Consider the following 16,508-nt stretch of genomic DNA (forward strand, 5'->3'; position numbering starts at 1 on the left):
TCAGCACTGAACATTTTGTTGGATAGGGTTCAATATTCAAGTCTATCTATTTTGAATCTTGGGGTTCTCTTCTGGGATGTTAGCAATCCCCCCTCCAGCTTTATGTCATCCACAAAGTTTATGAGCATCCCTTCTATTCCCTCATCCACGTCATTTATGATGATTTTGAAGAGCATTGGGCCCAGGACAGAACCCTGAGGTACCTCACTGCATACCTCTATCCATGTGAACATAGACACATTAAGGACTACACTTCGGGTATGCTGGTTCAGCTGGCAGTGGGACCATCTATCCCGCATTTTTCCAGCTTAAGAAAGAGACTGAATACGTTACACCACATACGATTTGCTTGTCTGTGGCCCTAGCCAGTGTGATTTGCGAACCCTGGTTTAAAGCTTAGCAACTTATGCAAACTCAGACGACGACTTACTCAATTACCCATAGTGAGACAAATCACGTGCGAACACAGCCCAAATATGCTTTAAAATGTAGGAGTTCCTTTCTACCATGCTGTTCAAACTGCCAGGGGATGCGGAGCTACGGTATTTCTAGAAAATCAGCCTTCTCTAGCGGCCGACGGGAAAAATCAAGGGAGAAGCCGCAAGAACGTTCGCGCCGGAGCCGCTTCGCCGGCAACCAGAGAAACGGCGAGGTTGCCGAGGCTGCTACTGCCCCTGTGAGCCAATAGAGGGCGCTGCCACACCGCCCGGTTCCTGCTGCCTCTCTCCAGAGGGCGGGGGCGCGAGTGGCATTGCCGGACTTCGCCGCGGTGGCGGCCGGGATTCTGGCAGAGCCTGGGGTAGGCGGCGGGGAGGGGAGGACGGAGGATGGCAGGAGATGCTGGCGGCCGCGGCGGGAGCGGCAAGAACCGCGGCCGGCTAGAAAGGGTATGACGGGGCACTTGGGGCGATAGAGAACTCGCGTCCTGCCTGTGGCCCAGCATGGCTGGTCTCATCAAGAAGCAGATTTTGAAGCACCTGTCCAGGTGAGCGTGGCCCGGGGCCGCCTTTGGGGTGCTGCTCGAGGGGCGCGGGGGTGGAAGGTCGGGCCGGGGGCGCGGCGGAGGGGGAGCCCATCCCAGCTGGAAACGGCTCTGCGGCAACTAAAGTCGTGAGAGCAGCGGAGAGGTTGACGAAGCCCCCTTCCCCCTGCCTCCCCGAAGGTGTTTCTTTAGCTACTTCTTTCCCCTCCTTTCCAGTTGTTGTTTATTCTTCTTTGATGCGATATTCGGTCTCCTCTCCGACTAGTTTCTGTCTCCTCCTCCTCCTCTCTTCTTCCCTTTTCTCTCTCTGAGGATTAGAAGAAATCCAGCTGTGGATGTTACATTTACTCATTTAGTTTTCACCCTCCGTCTGGAATAATAATATTTTCTCACTGTATTATTGTACTTGAATGAGTGTGTATTAACATGTTCCTTTGCGTACCTCTGTGTGAGATTTGCACACACAGATGAAGGTTGAGTATCTTCTGACTTCTTTCAGTCCCAGAGAAGGTTCTGAGGTATTGTTGATTTTTGTTTTCTGAAGATTATATCTCCCTGGGTTGTTGCGTTAGTCTTCTCACTAGTGTCCTAGACACTTCAAGGGTTTCAAGTGAATGTTTCCTTTATGAGGCGCTAGAAATATTACATATAATTTTTAAAAAGAAGTTATCAGCCTAATCCACTTTATAGGGAGGATAACACTGAAAGAACACTACGTATGTATGCCACTCCAAACCCATGGGGAAAGGTTTTATGGGAAGGCAAATAAAAAATAAGTAGAATGATGAATGATCATACTGTATTGTATTGAGGGAAAAATAGTAACCTATTATTGAACATAATGTTGAGACTCAGGGAATCTGGTTTGAAATCTGTTTGATTTCAGGTAGATTTGCCAGCCCCATTCATTAATCTGTAGAATTTCTGCCACATTTGCCTTCATCTTAATTTAATGAGTTGTAACTAGTATGGAATCTCTTGGGTTGATAAATATGGATTGAAGGGTAAAAATGCAAATTACAGTGTGATCATTTAATTTGAGAGGCTTTCAAAATCCCCAGATGGTTCAACAGTTACCTTTTGCTTATGAAGTTGACTGGGAAAACAAAACCAGAGACAGAGAAAGCAAACAAATTAACTTCCTCAAATGCTCAGTAGCTTGATGTTCAGTCTATGTATTGTAGGAAATAAATAGCTTTGCCACAGAGTCATTCTGCTGTTTTTCCCCTATCCTGTTTTCTTCCATATAGCAATATAGCATGGGATTCTGGTGCAAGAGGAAGTATAGATGCTGAGGGTAAAGCTTTAGTTATTGTGGCTTACTTCAGGACACTGACTTTGAAAAACAAAATAGCAACAATTGCACAGAAAGGCAAACTTCCTTCATTTGCATTATTCCCCTTGTTTTTAATTTATTGTATGTTCATTACACCTTTCTTCAAAGAAGCTTAAGAGTGGTAGCTCACAATATAAACATCCAACAATAGTTAGGTAGATTAAGTGGAGAGAAAGTGGCTGGATGAATGATTTTCATGGCTGTATGGCAGGGTTCCTCAACCTTAGCCACTTTAAGACGGGTGGACTTCAACTCCCAGAATTCCCTAGCCAGCAAAGCTGGCTGGGGAATTCTGGGAGTTGAAGTCCACCCCGTCTTAAAGTTGCCAAGTTGAGGAACCCTGCTGTATGGCATTTTAAACCTGTGCCTCTCCAATATTAGTCTAACGTTAATCATTATACTGACTTGCATATTGATAGAATGATTTTAATGCTGTAGAGGATGCTTATTCTTAAGTACCAAAGCATTTTAACATCAATACAATAATGAATAGATTCTATGAAGAGATAACCTTGCTTGCCTAGATAGTTACAGTGCTGCCTTTAAATTTCAATGCTGCCTTTAAATCCTTAACACTAAAGATAAGAGCACTAAATATAATTGGTAAAAGAGTAAATTTTTTTGCTGCCTTTAAATTTCAATGCTGCCTTTAAATCCTTAACACTAAAGATAAGAGCACTAAATATAATTGGTAAAAGAGCCAAGAAATAATTATAGGAAAGTCCAGCAATATTCCCCATAATAAATACATTTATTATCAGTATGCTAGCTGACAAAATAGGTTATTTTCTTAGTAACAAAATAGTGCAGTTCAAGTGCTGGGTAAATTCTGAATGATGTTCCTTTAATGAAGGTGCCTGGTTTCCTCAGGGAAAAGAAGAACTTAGTTATACAGAAACATTATTGACACATTTGTTATTGGGCAATGTGTTTTCTGGAAAAGCCATTGGCAAATATTAATAAATAATGTTTTTGTGGGGGAGGGAGTAAGTAGGAAGACTATGCAAGGACATTAGTGAAAATGTTTCATCTACCCATGCCATTCAGTGATCCATGATTTGTTTGTATTGCTTCTGTTCAATAAACTGTATGAAAACAAAAGGGTAGTAATCCTATTAATTTAATTGTTCTTGTTTCTCCATCTGCTCTTGTTTTGGTAGAGAATTAAGGAAAATATCAGTCATATTAAAATAACAGAGTTGCAAAATGCATGAGTGTCAGAAGCCTCGCAATCTATTAGATAGTTAATTTGCTTGCTTCATTTCTACCATTACGAGAAAAGGGGGAAGGAAGGGCCGTTTAGATTCAGAACCGTTATCTGGTTCCCAAGAATGCCCAAGGTCATACCAGCTTGAGACCCGGGAAGAACTGAGATCATGCATGAAGCGGATGATGGACTGGAAAGAGGGGAGTGCAAGAGATTGGGGAGAAAAAAGGGCATGCATCGGCTTTTAGTCTTGGCAATAATTTAGAACTGTAGATTGCTTCTCAATAAAGAACTTCTTTGAATCCATTTATGGTGCCAATGAGATTTACTTTGATTGGGAATTGAGTCTGGCAGGTTCTTACAATGAGGCTTTTGAGAGATAAAGGAAAGAATTATATTTCCAGTTGTAATGCAAATTATATAGTTTCCTTAACATTTCTGTGACTGCAGTATGATAGGTAGTGCCCTTAAAACCTAGTTAAAGGGCAAAGATGAAAGGTGGGTTTGGGCAATGGAATAAAAATGAAGATAGTAGAGAGTGGATTGGCTGATCACAGGCAGTTATTACATAGTTAGCACATATATGCTCTCAACAGAAATGTTCTCTGGATGAGTTATACCAATAATATACTATAATACATCAGGAAATATAAAACAAGTAAATTTAGGATAATGTAAGGCTTTGTAGAAGAAAGTTAGGATGTTTAAAGGGAGATAAGAGTCTTTTCTGAACTGTTTTTCGCTCTCTTCCATCACCCCTTTACCATGACTTGCTCTACAATGCTTTCTATAGAGCCAGAAGGTCTAATGACTAAAAATCAAGGCAGATAATAGATACCTTCTAGGCAAAACAAAGAGCATAATTTTAAGAGGAGGCAAATGAGATAGTTTCATGAAGGCAGTCTGATCAGACAGGGTCTATAATTATTTCCTTTGAATTATAAACGGACAGCATATCACAATTAGTAGTGCAGAGCTCATCATAATACTGTTTTCTGAATTTCTATTTTAATCTCCATCTTTACTACATCTTCCAGCTTTTATATCTTGAACAAAATTATGTGTGATGTGGAAAAAGTGAACAGGAGAGAAACTTTTCTCTTTTTGAGATGCTAGAACAAGGTTGTCCAATACACTGAAAGATTTTGAAAGTGATACTTGAAAGTATTACTTTCAAAGGTCAAGAAGTATTAAGAAAGAAGTGTTACTTAACAAGTACATGCAGGTTGTCTTTGTTTAATGACCGTTCATTCAGTGACCATTTGAAGTTACAACAGCACTGAACGAATGGCACTTACGCCCAGTCCTTGAAGTTACGGCTGTTGCAGTGCCCCCACAGTCACGTGATTATAATTTGGGTACTTGGCATCCTGCCTGCATTTACAACCACAGGATATGCCTCAGTTCCCCCCACCCACCTATCTCCTCTCCATCTCTGCCCTTTTGGCTGCTTTGTACTTCGCCACCCCTGCTGTCCCCGCTGCACTGTGCTCTTCCCTGTACTCTGCAGCCCCTGCCACCCTGTGCTCTGCCCAGCACTCCACCACCCTGCTGCCCTGTGCTCTGCGACTCCCAGCTGACTTCTGCCATCTTCCTCCTACTGCTGACAAGGCATGCCCAGCCTGGCCCTTTGCAAGGCAGCTGCTGGCTGCTCCTGGCTTTCCTGAGGTCTTGTGTGGCTTTGGAAGGCCTTGTGAGGCCAGCAGCTGCCTCGCGATGGACCATAATAATAAACGTTGTTGTTGTTGTTATTATTATTATTGAGATTAGATGCAGTTGAGTCAGTCCCAATACTGACCTGTATGGACAAATGATGATGATGATGATGATGATGATTAATAGTAATAATAACAAATGCTTACCACATCTTCCTGTCCCCAGTGATACTCCATGGTGCTTTCAAGGATATTCCAGTGTTCTATTTGATTTTCTCTGCCTTATCAGTCTTTTGTTCCTCCAACTTATCAGGCATGCTAGTTTTTCTAGCCCATTATCAGTTTGGATGATGTACCCAGGTTTATGAGCTTCTTCTACATGTTGATTATTGCCTCAGGGAAGCAGATAGTTTTTATCAGGTCCAGGTTGGATGGATTGATTGATTCTTCATGCAGTCCATAGTACTGGTGGAAATCATCCCCAGCATCTATCTTCTTGTTCTTGCTCTTGCTCTTTTGCAATGTCCTGCTTTCACAACCATGTTACTGTTAGAAAAACATTGCTTTAACTGTTCTAATCTTTATTGTCACAGAAATATCTTTATCCTTCATGGTCTTGTGTAAGTGTGTCATTACCTTCCTCGGAAGGATTATTTCTCCAGTATGTTCTCCCTCTTTATTTTTGAGCCCCAGAATGAAGACTACTACCTTTTTTCTTCAGACTGGTGCTGAGGTTACTAGGCATACTGGTTGATATTACATCTGTCTTTTTAATATGTACCCAGATGTTTCACATTCCATTTTTATTTTCTTAATGAATTCTTCTAATAGTGCAATATTCATGTAGAAAGCTAGTAGCTTTTTGTGCCCTTTACTGTTTTTTATTGTTTCTCTCATTTATGTAATATATATGTGTGTATATATATATATATATATTACTTTGTGAATTTTACTTATGAGTCTGCCCAAAGCTCCCTCATTATCTATCACTCTCCTGAAAAGACAGTTCACCTTGAATTGATTCTCACTTGTACAGTGAAGTTAGAAGCTTTTCTTTGCTAAACTGCAAATGTGAGAATTTATATTTTAAAGAAATATTTTTAAAACACTTAATTTCTCAGTAGGTGAAAAAATGCATTATCCAAAAATGAAATAATTATTCTGTTGCTGTGAAACTGAATGGGTAATTAATTACTAATAGGAGGGAATGAGGATTTTTTATTTTCTAAGTACCAATAGAAGAGAATATGTGTAGCTCAGGGTTGAACTGTGGAGACCTTGGGGTTCCCTGAGCTTGGATGTTTTCTTACCAACATTTCGTTACCCGGCTAGGTAACATCTTTGGTGTTATTTTCTAGGTATTGTAGTTTTCAATCTAGTTCACACAAGCAATGGGTTGGCAGCCTTTTCGTCCAGTAGTTATCAATTCTTGTAACATAAAATATTTGTGTGTGTGTGTGTGTGTGTGTGTGTGTGTGTATCTGCATGCTATTATACAGTAGCCATTCTTCTTAGTGCTTTCAGAAACAGTGCTTTATAAGGGCTTAATTTGCTTTGAATAGAGAGATCTCAGGTGTAATATATAGTAATTGATAATATTTGGATCTTATTTACAAGTTTACACATTGAGACAGGTTAGTATAGCATTCCTACTAGCTGCAAATTAATTGACTTGTATCAGATCCCCAGAGAGGCATCTCAGCATCTCAAGATGCCTTTAGATTTCTAGAGCAAAAAAAAAAAAAAAATTTCCTTGTCTCTCAGTTTGTTTTAAGGGCTCTCTTTTATAGCTCTAAAACCTGATTCTTTTGTTCTTTTCTTGGCTAGATTTAGATTACATCATCCTTATCTAGGTTGGTAGGTCTGAAGCAGAAAATCATTTGATTTACTATAAATTCTTCTCAAGGGGGAAGAAAGGATTTATCTATCTTGAGCAGTTAGCTAGCAATCTCTCTCTGTTTTTTTAAGGATTATACCTCTGGAAATGTCAAGGCATAACAATATTACTTAAGTAATATAATGTTTATACGGGATAAGAGGAAGATTTATACTTCAAGTATCTTTCAGATAAGATAAAAGAACAGTGCTCTTTTGCTTCTCATTTCTAGTTTTTCCTCTTTGGAAGTGGCTGGGGAATTGGCATCACCACGTTAAGCTATAGACTGCAGTTGCCTAAAATAACTGTGGCAGCTGAAACTAACTGCTAAAGTGACAGAATATTCTCAGTTCAAAATAAGTTTTGATGATCTTTGGTGAGATGGAGTTTCTTTATTTTGAAAACCTCAAAGGGATTGTACATTTGAAAGCTAGCATTGGTGCCCAAAAGGCACGATAAAAATCTAATAATAGTAACAACAACAACATGGTACGTTGAAAAAAACAATGTCCTGCATTTGGGGAACCAGCCTCAGAGACAAAGAAGAATCAAAACTGAACATTTGCTTTAGCTTCCTCAGCAAGAATGGTATATGTTTAAAGTTGTGGCATAGAGCATATTCCTGTGAGAGATAAAAGTGAATGGCATTTCAGATGTTCTCAGATATTGTTCCTACAATATTGTTTTTCTCTCTAATGGAAATTGTTTCTGTTCTTTAAAAGTTGTTTAAGAGTCTGGACTTGTCCTAGGTGTCAATGATGTTCTCTGTGATTGTAAGTATGGTACATAGTTAATCTGTACTTCAGTTTCTTCAATAATAAAATTAAGATGACTCATCTACTTTGGTATTCCCAGGGTTTGAGAGAGAAAAATCCTGGAAGCAAATGATTGGCTATAGCTGCTACATAGATGGTGCCAGTGGATGGTGCCCATGGAAATAGTTTGGATTCTTCAATTATAGGATGCATTTCCATGATGGGAGATTCTTGGCAAGGAATGGGATGCATTTTTCTTTTGAGGTGGGATATGTGTAATAGTATTATACTTGTATGTTTTTCATGCAACTTTTATAAACTCAGAGTCTGTGAAGTCAGTGGTATAAAAATTCTGCAGATAAAAAAAATCATACCCACTCAAGATAATTTTGTTATTTAATATGAATCTGCTTCTACTAGTTTCTTTATAAGTTTTTCTCATTTAATTTTTGAGCCAAGTGACATGATTTTACTATGTGGTAAATGTCTCTTAAGAATGTGGTTTATGAATTCATGGTATAGATTCCACTCTTATATTGCACACAACCAAATACTGATTTTTTTTCATTAATGATATAGTCATTTCTAAAGGAGAATTATACCTATCTAATATATGGCCTTCATATATTGTTAAAAAGTTATTCTATGTATTAGTATTATTAATAGTCAAATTTTTGGCCTGTCCTTGCTCCGAAAAGCTCAGGGTGGTCTGGGTTTTTCTTATTTTACACATAAAACAACAGTATGAGATAATGTTTTAATCTGAGAGAACATAGGAAATGCATCTTCTGCACATCTGATCTTAAGAGTCAAAACTAATTGGTTGGATCTTTGATACGTGGAATATGATCACAAAACAGAAATCCAACTTCAAGCAAACAAAACAATTTATGCCTAATTAGGTAAGTTCAACAGCAATAGAAAATAGCAAACAGGATTTATTATAATCACTTGAGCTGTTGCAGTAAATAAATCAGAGCCACTCTCATGTAGCTTTGTTTAGCTTGGCATAGCGCAAATGGCTTCCCAAGCGGTCGAAAGAGATCGGTATACAGTAGTTCTGTTTGAGAATATTCTCAGTATAAAGCCCCCCCCCCCGCAAAGCAGTTTCTCTTTGTAGTGTATGCAAGACAGTTGCTGCTTGCTGCTTGTCTGATTAGATTTGTTTCTTCTTTTAATTCTGATTGGAATCAGTCCAGTAAAGAAGACAGTGAAAAGTAGTTGTCTTTAGACAGATTTCTTTTTTCCATGCTCCATTCCAAGATTATGGTTATCATGGTGATACTACTTTATAAGGGTTAGCACCACCATAACATTAAGAGGGGAGTCAAGAAACTCATTCTGCACTTCCTATTTGCTAGAGAGCGGACCTGTAACTGTACAACATTGTATTGTTCCTTAATGTTATAATAGATTGTTTAGCTAGAAGAAATGTTGATACAAATGTGAAATATACATTTTGAGACACCCAGATAGGAAATTGCTTAAAATATTAAAAATTACTTAACACATAGATAACAAAGAATTTTTAAGCTTGCTTGCTTGCTTTATTTATTTATTTTATGGCCAAGTACTTACCTAGGAACCAGTCTATTAGTCCTATGTGTAATGTAGCATTTGATAACCTGGGATTAATTCCTAAAGTGGTTTGTTGTGAATAAAGACCTATTTTAGATTGAGCAACTGTCTAGAAGCAAAGACGGAGTATTGCTCAAACATGTGATAGCAAAATGTCATTGTCCAGGATGGCTGATAACCATTAATGATATACTTAGGTGATTTTACCTGGAACTGTAGGTTGATTGGGTGGAAAGAATACTTTGAGAAACATCTGATTTAAAATTTAAAATTTATTTATTTATTTATTTATTTATTTATTAAATTTGTATGCCACTCATCTCCCCCATTAATTCTGAGCATATATAATAGCATCATAGGACTTGGCTGTAGACCAGAAATCTCAAACTCAGATAATCACAGGTGCTGTCATTAACCTGAGGACCACAAGAATGAAGCCTTTTTGTCAGGTTCAGCCCAAGAAACTCCATGGGACAGTTCTGGAATTGCTCAGTTACTTTATTAGCTTACACCTGCTAGACAGAATCTTGCCAGACTAACTCTAGCCCCCAAAGCCTGCAACTAAACACTACGAATTCCTTAGGGTGGTGCCAGTCTCATCCTCTTTGCTTTGACACACTCAGGCTGTGGGCTGAGGAGTTGCTTGAGATTCTTCTCCCCATGGCCTTGAACCTCCTCATCCAAGTCCTCCATCACATCACCCCTCCCTCCACCTTCATCTTCCCCATCTGAGTTCTCATGAGAGCTGGGCAGTGGCGGTAGAGATGAAAGGGCAGGTGATGAGGCTCTGTCTGTGTCTCCTGGCGCCTCCCCCAATCCATCCGATTGGTCCTGCAAAACAGCTACAGCATTAGTAGAATCAGCCCCCCTCCCCCCTATAAAATGCAAAGCGGAGGTGGAAGGCTGTGGGCTCCATGCGCCAGCCTCTCTGCCCCGAAGGCCCCCCACCAAACCTTCCTCTAGTGCACTGTTGATGCCTCTGCTTCCTGTTTAACCGCTGGCGCGCTGGGCAGCATGCGAGGCTTCGGCTTGCTGGGGAAACACGGATGGGAGTCACTGACCAGCTCTGGGGCGTGGACATTTTTTGCATTCTCCCAGGAACGCTCTGCCTCAGGATAGCCCTTCCAATGGACCAGATATTGAACTCCCCTTCCTCTCCTGTGAGAGTCCAAAATTGCCTCCACCTTGTATTCCTCTTCTCCCTCAACTTTGACTGGTGCGGGTGGGGAAAGTTGCATTCTCAAGGGACTTGGCAGAGCCTCCTTAACTAGCAAGGAACAGTGAAACACAGGATGGACCTTCACTGAAGCTGGCAGCTGCAAGTGGAAAGCCATCTGGTTCATTTGCTGCAACACCTTAAAAGGCCCAACAAACCAAGGATCCAATTTTTTAGGCGGTCTAGTGGAAGCTAAGAACCTAGTAGACAACCACATCTTGTCCCTGACTGAAATCTGCGGACCTTTCTGCCTGCAGGCATCAGCAGATCTCTTGTATGCCTCTTTCACCCTTGCCAGTTGGTCCTTCAACAGCTGCTGAGGTTCCTGCTGCTTTTTAAGAAAATGTGCTGCACTTGGCACCCCTCCTTGCAGCACAGTTTCTGGCAACACTTGCGGGTTCACTCTGTACAGCGCCTGAAAAGGGGACATCCCATTCGATGAGTGCACTGAATTGTTATAGGAGAACTCTGCCAAGGGAAGAAGTGCAGTCCAATTGTCTTGGCTGTATGTGGTGTAGCATCGCAAATACTGCTGCAACACCTGGTGGGTCCTCTCTGCCTCCCCATTGGTAGCAGGATGATGGGTGGAAGACATGTGAAGGCGGACCTTCAGCAGCCCAAAAAGAACCCTCCAGAACTTAGAAGAGAACTGGCTGCCTTTGTCACTTATTATCCGATTAACCATTCCTCTGAATCTGAACACGTGATCCAAAAAGAGCTGTGCTGTGGCTTGAGCAGAAGGCAGCCCCTTGTATGGTATAAAATGAGCCATCTTAGTAAATAGGTCCATAACCACCAGAATAGATGTATAACCCTTCACTGGAGGCAGATTAGTAATAAAGTCCATTGACACTGTATCCCAAGGCTTCGGGGGGGGGGGGGGGCGTCTAAAGGCTGCAACAGCCTTGGGGGCCTCCCATGGAGAGGCTTAGCTCGCCTGTACACATGGCAAGATGCAACATAATCTCTAATGTTTGCAGCTATTTTCAGCCACCAATAGTCCCTCAGAGTCCTGTGAAGAGTTTTAAAAACCCCTCTGTGGCCCGCTATCTCATTATCATGGCAAAGCTGCAAGACCTCCTCCTGTAGAGACAAAGGAACATATAACTTACCCTGTGTCGGAGTTGCCGCCCTTCCATCGAAAAAGGGGAATCCACGCCCTGCCGGGTACCCTGGAGGTCATCCATCTGGGCACTCGCAAAAGGGTCCTGCACCTGTTGTGTCTTTATCCTAGCAATTAGGTCTTCCGCCTGCCGACTAGCTCCCAACTTCTCTTCTGTGCCACCCCCGCCCAAGTCTTTAAAGTTGCGAGGCTGCAAGATCGCAGTGCGCGGTGGTGGCTGTTGCTCAGCAACATACTCCAGCTTCCGTGAAAGCGCGTCCGGTAACAGGTTACATGACCCCAGAATGTACGTAATATAAAAGTCAAAACGTGAAAAAAACTGACTCCACCATACTTGCCAAGGAGTGAGAGATTGTGAGTTCTGCATCGCTTCCAAGTTCTTATGGTCCATGCACACTCGCATGGGAAACCTCACCCCTTCCAGCCATTGCCTCCACTCCTGGAAAGCTGCTTTAATTGCCAGCAACTCCTTGTTGAAAATATCATAATTTCTCTCCGCGGGAGAGAGCATGCGGGATAAGAAGGCGTACAGCAGCAACCTCCCCTGGCTCCCCTCTTCAGCTTGTAACAGGACTGCCCGTATCACCACGTCGGAAGCGTCCATGTGCAGGACAAACTGGCGCGAAGGGTCATGGTGAAGGAGGAGAGGCTAGTAGGCAAAAAGCTGCTTTAACTGATGGAAAGCCACCTGCTCCTTTTCCGCCCAAGCAAACCTCTTCCCTTTTTTTAACAGCTGCATGAGGGGCTTAACCCTCTCAGCAAAATTCGGGATGAACTTTCTGTAAACATTAGCAAAGCCCCGGAAACGCTGCACATCCTTCACATTACAGGGTGGGTGCCAAGACAACACTGCCTGCACCTTAGCTGGATCCATTTGCAGCCCCTCTGCTGAAATTCTGAATCCCAAATAATCCAATTGAGACAAATCAAACTCACACTTCTCCAGCTTGGCAAAAAGCTTATTTTCTCTCAGTCTCTGCAACACATTTCTGACATGCATCGTGTGTGACTCACCATCCCTGGAATATATTAAAATGTCATCCAAATAAATCACAACATAGGAATCAATTATGTCAGAAAAAATCTGATTCATAAATCTGGAAAAAACTGCCCCACAATTAGAAAGCCCGAACAGCATCACTGTGTATTTATATTTTCCATACCATGTATCAAAGGCAGTCAGGTACTCATGCCCCTCCTTGACATGAATGAGGTTGTATGCATTTCTAAGGTCTAACTTCGTAAAAATGTGGGCTTTCTGCAGCCGGTCTAAAAGATCTGATATCAATGGCAGTGGATAATGATCCCTTATGGTTATCACATTTAGCTCCTTGTAATTGTGGACTGTGCACATGGGAGCTGCCCTACTAGACCCAGTCCCCAAAGCCTGTGGGTCTGGTTTCTTTGGCACAAAAAATGTGGGAGCTGAAGCTTGTGACTTTGATGGTCTGATAAAACCTTTCTTTAAATTCACATCCAGGTACACCTTGAGAATAGCTAACTCTTTTGCAGACATGGGATATTGCCCCTTGGCTGGGATTTTTGCCCCTTGCTTCAAATCAATTGTGCAATCACAGTCTCTATGGGGGGGGGGGTAGAGCAGTAGCCTCCTCCTCTCCAAAAATGTCTGCAAAATCAGCATACTTGCCAGGTAAACCCTCTCCCCCTGCCTGGATGTTTCCCTTGGAAATGGGGAGGATGGCTTCCTGTGCCTTGTGGTGCTGACAGTCTGGAGAGGAAAATGAGATTGTTCCTGCAGCCGAGTCTATGGTAGGGTTGTGCAGTCTAAGCCATGAAGTACCTAGCACCACCGGGACCTGTAAAAATGCTGTAACATACAGGGGCAAGATTTCTGTATGATCATTGATGGTCAACTGCAGGGGCACCGTAGACTGCACCATTGGATCTGCCCTCAATGGCTGGATGTCTGTAGTCTCTACCTCCATGGATTTCTTCAAATCCACCATAGGCAACTGCCACATATCCACGGTTTGAATATCTATGAAGCTTGTGGTAGCCCCTGAGTCTATAAGAGCCTCCAACTCTATCTTGGAGCCCGAATCCAAGGTTACTGTGATGGGCACTAGTATGAATGCCTGCTTGTCATCACCAGAATGAGTTCTCCTTAATTGCTTGATGCCCCCCCCCCCGCAAGCTCTGAAGAGAGGGGCTCTGCAAGTTTTCCTGCTGTGGCACTGGGAATGAACCTGTGTGCTTGGTGGAGGATGGGTGCGTGCACTTGGCCCCTGACGGCACGTTTCTTGCCAGGCATGCTCTCACCATATGCCCTGGGGCTCCGCAGTAAAAACAGAGGTTCAGATCTCTCCTCCTTTGTCTCTCCTCTCCTGAAACTGCCTTTCTAGCAGCTCCTATTTGCAGTGGCTCCTCCTCTGCCAATTCTGCTGTTGCGACACAAGGAGGAGGTAGAACTGCCAGAGGAAACTGTGAGGCAACAAGAGGATTGGAAGGCAAATATTGCTTTAGGTCCTCCAGCCTGGCATCAGTTATTATACAGAGCTGATAGAGATCATCCAGGATATTTGGAATGCCCTGCTTTATCAGCTCATATCAAAGTTTGGGGTCCGACCCCTTCCGAAATTGGTCAACGAGAGCCATGTCATTCCACTCGACGTCCCCCGCCAACAACTTGAAATCCACAATGTACAACCTTACCAGTCTGCCGCCCTGCTTGAGCTTGCAAATGTCCCGACAGGCAGTTAGTCTCCTTATTGGATCCCCGAAATGCCCCCTAAAGGCACCAACAAAATTCTGATAGTTGTTGAGTACCGGATCGCCTGCCTCTATTAGGGGGGCCGCCCACTTGGCAGCAGCTCCCTTCAATAAACTCAGCACAAAGGACACCCTTGTGGGGTCCGTAGGAAACTCCTCTGGTCTGCCATCCGTGAACAACTCACACTGCACCAGGAAGGTTCTCATCTGTTCCATCTCACCTCCATACTTTTCAGGCATGCTTCCAGGAGAACGCTGCAATATTTTGCAGGGGCCGCGGCAATATTTGCCCAGCTTGCCCGAGTTGCTGGGCCATTTGGGCCATCACTTTTTGTAAATTATTTATCTGGGCATCTATTTGTTGTTGATGTTGTAATAACGCCACCGCCAAGAGCTGGGGGGTTAAATTGGCCCCCTGGGGATCCGTTGCCATACTTCCAGAATTTCTCCCTTATGACAGGAGTAGGAGTCTGGCGAGATTGATGTCAGGTTCAGCCAAAGAAACTCCATGGGACGGTTCTGGAATTGCTCAGTTACTTTATTAGCTTACACCTGCTAGACAGAATCTCGTCAGACTAACTCTAACCCCCAAAGCCTGCAACTAAACACTACGAATTCCTTAGGGTGGTGCCAGTCTCATCCTCTTTGCTTTGACACACTCAGGCTGTGGGCTGAGGAGATGCTGAAGATTCTTCTCCCCATGACCTTGAACCTCCTCATCCAAGTCCTCCTCCACACTTTTCGTACTTCGATACAAAAACTGTAGAACTCACATAGTTATTAATTAAATGAATAGTGACTAAAGAACCTAGAAGAGCAACTTCAGTGTAAATATATTTATTTGACTTATTGGCAGAAATGACCTAGTGTCAATGTCTGGGGGGGGTCTCTTCGTAGGGGGCAGTACAGATGCTGTTTGAGAAATTATTTCCTGTTAAGAAAAAAACCCAAACCCTTATTTCATTAATATACCAACTCAATGTAACTCATCTTATATAATATAGCATACTACAAATACATGAAAGAATTCACATGAATTAGGAAATGGGAAACCAGTTCTATGGGATCAGTTAAGTTTCTCAACAAGCCTTATTATGTTGTTTGAGAAGTTCAAAATCCAGTTATGCTACCAAATTATTCAGTCAGAGTGTAACACTCAAGGTAGCTATAGAATGTTTATTGTGCTTGAATGTTAGGTTTCAGATGTTGAAATCAAGTTTCTGTCATCAGTACAATTACTTAAATTCTACACACAATTTTCTGCTTGCATGCACATTCTATGTGATTTTGATTATAATCTCTTTCAATTAATTTTGAAAGCTATTGAGTGCCTGAATAGGCTTGACAGCCAAATATGATTATCTTCTGCTATAAATAAGAGAGAAAGAAAAGACACGTTGTTTAAAAGATTGTTGTTTGTTACTTTGTTGGTTCTTGCTGAAATAAATAATCATGCTGCTTTTTTTTTAATGGCATCAGGATCCAGTGTATGTGTGCAGGACTTTGGGAGTTTGTAGAACATTATGGAGGGTTAAAGATTGGATGTTGGGTTGTGAACCTTCATTTTTGCTAGGAGTAGGAAACTTGAATTTCAACAGCTGAAAGTTCTGAGCTCCAGTGAAGCACAACACTTTGGAGGCGGCCTCCAAGGGGATCAGGGAGACAGAGCTCTTTGGTGGCATGGAGGAAGCCAGGAGGTGTCTAGCTTTGGAGGTCTCCAGCAGTGGAGATATCTGAAATGGTAGTGGAGATATTTGGAATGACAGCAAAGCTCACAGTTGATAAGGGCTTCTAGCTGCACTGCCAATCAGCTGTTTGGTGGCACTGAGCTTTATTCTAGAGGCAACACCACTCAGCTGCTACAGATCTTTCAATGATACAGTGGCAACAACAGCTAACTCAGTGCTCTTTACTTGGATTTGGTGGCAATGGTGGTGTAGAGGAAAACAGATTAAGTTGGTGAAGTATGCAAAAACTGTTAGCAAATAAAAAAGACAGTAAAGAAAATCTCAGACCAGGGAAAGGAGGGAGCATGGGAAAGAGATTCAAA

General features: G+C 42.2%; 1 protein-coding gene across 2 annotated transcripts in view; it reads left to right on the forward strand.

Moving 5' to 3' along the window:
- The first annotated feature begins 827 nt into the window (after positions 1 to 827).
- The window catches only part of BLTP3A (bridge-like lipid transfer protein family member 3A), a 71,702-nt gene continuing 56,021 nt past the window's right edge, over positions 828 to 16,508 (forward strand). For both annotated transcript variants that reach the window (XM_088153143.1, XM_007426633.4), the window contains exon 1: positions 828 to 985. In XM_088153143.1, the coding sequence (XP_088009269.1) occupies positions 942 to 985 (44 nt within the window). In that variant the 5' untranslated portion in view covers positions 828 to 941. The remainder of the gene's footprint in view (positions 986 to 16,508) is intronic.

This window comes from Python bivittatus, unplaced genomic scaffold (assembly GCF_059951505.1).
Source record: "Python bivittatus isolate LINGU-HERP-01145 unplaced genomic scaffold, Pbiv_v1 ctg000700_np1212, whole genome shotgun sequence".
Classification (NCBI taxonomy): Eukaryota; Metazoa; Chordata; class Lepidosauria; order Squamata; family Pythonidae; genus Python; species Python bivittatus.